Here is a 6,634-nt window from a genome sequence, read left to right as displayed (position 1 = left end):
TATATTTTTCATTGAAATATCACATAACACTAACATTTTTTGTCTTATGGAGAAAATAAAATTATGCACAATCAATAAATCTTTTGTCTCATTTTTCTGCTTAGAATAATCTTTCATTGATACTTTCATCGATTGAATGTAATTATATGTTAAACCAATTGAAAGCTTAAATTTTATTTTATTTAAAAAATTTTATTATTCATAAATTTTTATTATATAAAATATTAAAATACATAATTTTAAAAAATAAAATAAAATAAAATAAAATCCTAACCTTGGTACTTGTCATGTTTTCTTAAAAAAATTCAAATTATAAGAATAACAAATTTATTATGTAATACCTACACAATTTATAATGATTTTACTTTCAACATTAACAGTATAAATTTTCATAAATGAATGTAATTTTGGCATAAATACATTCAAAATAAAGTTTTAATAAATTTTATTACACTTGGAAAGAATTTACCAAAATAATTATTTTGCTTTACTTGATAATTTTTTACTTAGAATAATTTACATTAGGTCATTCAATTACCTGGATGACAAAAAAAGAAAGCAATTTCATACAATTGAAAAAGATTAAATAATCATGAGATATAAATTAATCATATATATGCATATTAAAAATAAAAGTTAAAAAAATTAAATCAATTATTGTTTCAATTTACGTGAACAATTTTTACAAATTTGACAGGACTCAATCTTACGCTACTAATAATTCCACCACATTGTGAATCATCTAATTTTACAAATAGAAAGTCCAATTAAAGTGGTCAATGAATTATAAAGTACTAATTATTGGTAGAAGTGATGTAATTGATTTGATATTAGTTTGTGTTCATAAGAATAACAATGATAAAATTCTAAAGAAAAAAATATAAAAAAAATTAATTAGAGGTGAGACTAAAATGTAAGAATGATATATTAAATAAATCATTCAAGTGACTAAAAAGATTTAAATCAATGATCAACTCATAAAATATATTAATAATAAAATCATTAATATATATAAATAGTGAATATATTAAAACAAAAATAATTGTAAGGCAAGAAATAGAAAAAATGCTTTAAAGACTTAATTATAATTATTTTAATGACTTTATTTATCAATGTAAACTACATATACAATTATTTTTAAAACAACTAAATAAACAAAATGGTTAAAATGCGTGATAAATCCTTGTACTCTTTGATTTTTAGGAATTTAGTTCTTATAGTATTATTTAAATAAATTTAGCTCCTATAGTATTATGTTAATTTAGTCCATATATATTGTTAATGATTGAACTGAAATCCTTAAAAAATAATACTATATGGATTAAATTTTTTAAAATAATATTAGAGGGACTAAATTTTTAAAATTCGAAAAGTATAAGGACCTATGGCACATTTAATCTAACAAAATCAATATAATTATTTTCTTCCTATGCACAATAAGCTTTAATTTCGTTCTATTGTATTTTAATTTGATATGAAAAATTATTTTACTTATAAAAAAAAAGTTTAATAATTAAAAAAGTCATTTAAATTAAAATTTATCAAAAATTACTAATGCTATTTTAATCAATTACTTTTAACATTTTTGAAATTAAATTTTTTAAAGGTATTTTAGTCAATCACTTTTAGTATTATTTAAGCTAATTAAAAAAAAGAGTCTAATAATAAAAAAAATTATTTAAATAAAAATTTTAAAAAAATTCATTAAGGATGTTTTAGCTAATCACTTTCAATACTTTTGAAATTAAAATTTTAAGTAGTTAAATTTCTAATAAATTCTATTTTTAATTTTAGTTGATTTAAATTAAATTTAAATAAATTAATAAAAATTATATTTTTAAAAATAAATTTATTAATTTAAAAATTTATAAAAATATCTAGATAGATTACTATTAATACTTTTCAAATTCATATCTTTATATATAATAAATGATAAATGATATTGATGACGCTATTCATGGACAATTTGACCATCAAATTTTCACACGTTGAGCAAAGCTGTCAGCTATGTTTCTGCAAATGCCTGTAACGGTTCAAGTTCAGAAATCTTGGCATAAGGTGCATATTTTGGCAATTTTGAAGTCTATACGTCGGTTTGAAAAAAAAAAAAAATACTCCGAGGGATCGATGAAAAATTTATAAGAAAAATCAATTCCTTCCATTGATTTTCTTAAGGAAAAGAAGGAAAATTTGATGGATTAAAAAAGATGGCTGTGATGAATTGTCTTAAAATAAGAATTTATTTCTGAGGAGGATACATCTAGACCGTCGTACATGTAATTTACCCTACCGATAAAATACATCACAGATTTTGGATTCATATGCCCTGCCTTTATAACAAAAGCTACCTGAAGAATTTATCATATCTAACTCGGTTTGTGGAATGAGAGAGTAACAAAGCTTCTTTAATCCACAAGAGTGCACACATTAAGCTCCCGGACCGCGCGTGGAGATAACGTTTATCAATCTGATCACTAATTTTCGAAGATACTTTATCAGTCTGATTATCACTCGAATTGTGTGTCCAAGAAGAATTAGGAGCATCAAGCCGATCCAAACCAACACTGCAATTAATATCATCTTGAGTAGCACAGAGCCTGGTTGTGCAGGAGACAAAGCTGAGACAGATACCAGATATGTAAATGCCATAGCAGTAATGGCAACCCACATAATGACCATTAAAACCCACATAAAGAACCTATGACTTAATGGCAATCCACTTATAAGCAACAGGATGATGCTAAGAGATGCCAAGAAACCCGTTGTGTTAGAAATGAGGAAAAAGGAATATGCAAGTGGATTATTATCTGCCATTATGGAAGACCCTGCCTCGTGATGTGATTCGTTTGAATCATTTGATGGCGCTAATGAAGAACTACTACTACTAGAGGAAGTGTCCTGCCAAACGCCACTAGGAGGATTGACGCCCGCTTGGAAAGCCATGGTAGCTAGCAGGGAAGCCACCAGCATTAAGGCATTGCGTTTTCTTTCAAGCCAATCAGCATTCCTATCAACAAACCTCTTGCGATCTTTATTTTTCATAGGTTTTGATACGGTGTTTGATGTTGATGGTGAGGTTAAGATCTTGATCCTTGCAGATTTAAGTTGACAATTTGACAAAGGATTATGTTTTGCATGTACAGCTCCCATTCTTCGAAGGGACTCAATAATCTCCTTATCTATCACAGCCCTCTGGTTTTGTGATAAAAGATCCAGTGCCGTGAAACCATCTGCATTCTGACAATTGACGTCCACTGTAGTGCTAGAAATCAAAAAGTTTATGGCCTGCATGAATGTTTATATCAATTGCACAATACATAGCTTAGGAAATTCAAAGTAAACAGGAAAAAAGGCCCAAGGGCCAAAGAGTGCAAGCCTCCTATGAAACTTGGCTAACTTAAACTGCAAACCACCCCAATTTGAGTTAATCGGAAGTTTTGGATTGTCGGTTCTATGATGTAATTGAGCCAAACCTAATTGATAGCAAACTCAGAATTTGGTTCAATGCAAAATTCCAAGCTCAAAATTAAATTCGAGCTTTATTTTTTATTTTCAAATTTGATTTGTAATTTAATTGAACAACTTGAATTTCACTTAGTATGATGGTAAAATTATAAATATTCATATTAAATATTCTCTTTTTATTATTTATTTATATATTAAATATATAAACAGATAAAAATTTTGTTAAATTCGATTAGATTTGTAAATCTTTTCGATCAAAAATTAAATTATTCGAATTCAATTCAATTTGCTAATAGAGTAACTAGATCTCAAATTCTTTTCTTAATCAAACTGAAATAGCTTGATTAGTTTACCCCTTTAGTTGGGACACATCGGCCATGCAAGACCATAAATTCAAAAAATTGCAAGTAAATTTCACTTATTTTGTTTAACCAAGAGAAAAAAAAATCGGCGAGCCTAGGACAAATGTTAGAGATACTTGGAATTTGGATATACATAGGGCTTATCTTGCGGGCTGTAAACCAACTTAAAACTAAAGTCTTAACCCCAGATTTTTCTTTTTAAAAGCCTAGGTTGCCTCGCCTAAATTCTTTATCTTTTTCAAACAAAAGCGACGGTCTCAAGAAAGAGCGTAATTAAATCTAAAAATGAGAGAAATTAACAAGGGAGACTACATACCTCTATTTGCTTAGCGGCTATTGCCAGATGCAAGATGGTGTTGCCATCATAATTCTTACAATTTACAAAGTCATGATCGGAAACTCTTTCCACCAAGAACTTCATTGCCTCCAACTGGTTGTACCTCACGCACGCATGTAAAATGGTCTCACCTTCGTCCATGAGCTGCCGAGCTGCCCAGGGTCTGGCGCGGACCAACTCTGTCAAGACATCAAGTTTGCCCTTGATGGCAGCAATATGAAGAGGGTTCCTCCCATCAATGTTACGAACAAGGCACATATCAGGGTTAACCTGTAGTAATCTTTTCACAATATCCAAATAACCTTTTGCTGTTGCTAAGTGTAGGGGTGATGACTGTCGGGAATCAAGTTCTTTGGCTAGCTCTGGCTTCCGAGCAAGAACTTCATCAACAAAGTCTAAATGGCCAAGCATGGAAGCTACGTGCAAAGGTGTTTCAGAGTAATGACCAGTGATAAATCTGTCAAGAAGCACTGCATCCTCTTGAAGCAAATTGAGCAAGGAAATCACACTTCCTTCCACAACTGCATCATAGAGCTTCCTCTCCATTTTTCTAATTAATTTGCATTTGGTATTCATGAAAAAAAGAAATGATACTCCTAATTACTCAAGTGAGAGAATATATATAATAGGAGTTGACCATAACTTGTTGACTTCAACCCGGCGATAATTGAGGAAAGGTTTTTTTTTTTTTTTTTAAATAATAATAATAATCGAGGAAAGTTGATAGATTTGGAGTGTACTTTGTGGCTTACAAAACTAGAATAGAATTTTAACACGGGAAGAAAAAAAAATAGTTCTATTGTTCGGCGAAAAATAATTTTTTTAAAAATATTTATATTTTTTGAATTAAAAAAATTATTTATTATTTGAAAAACTTAATAAAAATATTTTTCGCTATTTGTTTATTTTTAGAAAGATTTGTTTTTTCAAACAATATTAATATAATTATTAAAATATTAAAAATTATTTGTTATTAAAATAAAATGAAATTATTTATTATTAAAATTATTAATATTCAAAACTAATTTATTTTAATAATAATATTTAATATTAAAATATTATATTAATATAAAAATACTTAAAATAAAACTATTTATTATTCTTTTATTATTTATTAATATGTTATTTATTAATATAATATTATTATTTATTAATTTAATATTATTTATAGGTAAAATTATGCTTAAAAGTATTGATAAATAATTCTATTTATAAATAATTTCTTAAAAATATTTTCTTTCAAAATTTTAAGATAATTTTTAAAAAATAATCTCATTTTTCATCGACCAATAAATTATTTTTCATTGATCAATCAATTTTTTATTAAATAAATATTTAAAAATAGGGAAATGATTTTTCAAAAATCATTTTTAAAAAAACAAACGGAACCTTAACGTATTAAAAGAAACTCTGCACTATAAACATGTTTAGTAAAATAAAGTAAATAATTGAATTTACAGTTTTATATAATTTTACAGAGGAAATTTTGATTTCCGACATCACTAGCTAGTTGATTTTCAAAATCCAACAACAAAAAAGCACGATAATTATGTTTATATCTAATAGTTTTTATTTTAATAAATTAACAATAATTTTTAGTTTCATTATTAATCAATACAATTAATGAGAGTTAATTTGATATTAATAAGTGTATAATATTCATTATAAACTTTTGACAAAATATATGTGTTCTGCATGTTTTATGCGAAATCCTAAAAAAGTATTTTTTAGATCCATCTTAATATAATTTAATTAATCTCTTAAATAATTAATTTTTTAAATTAATTAATTTATCTTATTTTATCGATCATAGATCTTATCTATATATTCTCTCCTAGGCGGAAAAGGAAAATGTTAACCCCAAAAACTCTGACAATTCTCAGGGGTATACATTATTCTCTTTAATCCACTTAACTCGAAAACTCCGTTAATTTTGATTAATAAGAAAATTTTTTTCCAATTTTTTGGACATAAAATCATCAAAAATTAAATTTTAATTGTTAAAATTTAAAATATAATATTTTATAATAAATCATTCATACGTCGATTATTAACCCAAAACTCGTTCATATATAATATATATAAAGTAAAATTTCATTTATATTAATATAATTTATACGTATTTTTTAGTTTTTAAATTAAAATTTATTATTTAAAAATTATATTTAAAATTTTTAAAAATTATAAAAAATTATACTAATATAAAAAAATCTCTTCTGTATGATGGTGACAAGTGAATGATCGCACGGGACCTACATCCCCGTATTTTCCATTTGCCTTTAACTCCTTAACAGTTTTTTTATAGTTTTCCACAACGGTAAACCCGGGGAACAAAGATCCAGTAAAAGTTGACGTGGACGGGTCTTCTCAGTCATCTCATCTATATTTTATTTTAAATTTTATGATAAATATGAATTTTGATGTTTACCGTTCAACTCCGAATTGTGAAGACACTTGAGGCAATCGGTCG

At 26.4% G+C, this 6,634-nt stretch overlaps 1 protein-coding gene across 1 annotated transcript; it reads right to left on the bottom strand.

Annotated features, from left to right (window-relative positions):
- Positions 1–1,953: 1,953 nt before the first annotated feature.
- Positions 1,954–4,754, bottom strand: LOC111284413 (uncharacterized). The gene is made up of 2 exons (XM_022873081.2): positions 4,144–4,754; positions 1,954–3,285 (listed from the first exon to the last, which is right to left on the bottom strand). The coding sequence occupies exons 1-2, from the start codon at positions 4,738–4,740 to the stop codon at positions 2,428–2,430; spliced, it is 1,455 nt and encodes a 484-aa protein (XP_022728816.2). The 5' UTR covers positions 4,741–4,754; the 3' UTR covers positions 1,954–2,427.
- Between the last annotated feature and the right edge of the window lie 1,880 nt (positions 4,755–6,634).

The sequence above is a fragment of the Durio zibethinus genome, chromosome 6, assembly GCF_047325235.1.
Source record: "Durio zibethinus cultivar Kanyao isolate XHJ-2024 chromosome 6, ASM4732523v1, whole genome shotgun sequence".
NCBI lineage: Eukaryota > Viridiplantae > Streptophyta > Magnoliopsida > Malvales > Malvaceae > Durio > Durio zibethinus.
This window is presented reverse-complemented; position numbering and strand designations above follow the sequence as displayed.

What these genes read in the sequence shown, in the direction of transcription:
- LOC111284413 (XM_022873081.2), bottom strand. Translation starts at nt 4,740, where the DNA reads ATGAATACCAAATGCAAATTAATTAGAAAAATGGAGAGGAAGCTCTAT. An exon ending in TAGCCGCTAAGCAAATAGAG is followed by an intron (nt 3,286 to 4,143) that starts GTATGTAGTCTC and finishes ACATTCATGCAG; the next exon opens with GCCATAAACTTTTTGATTTC.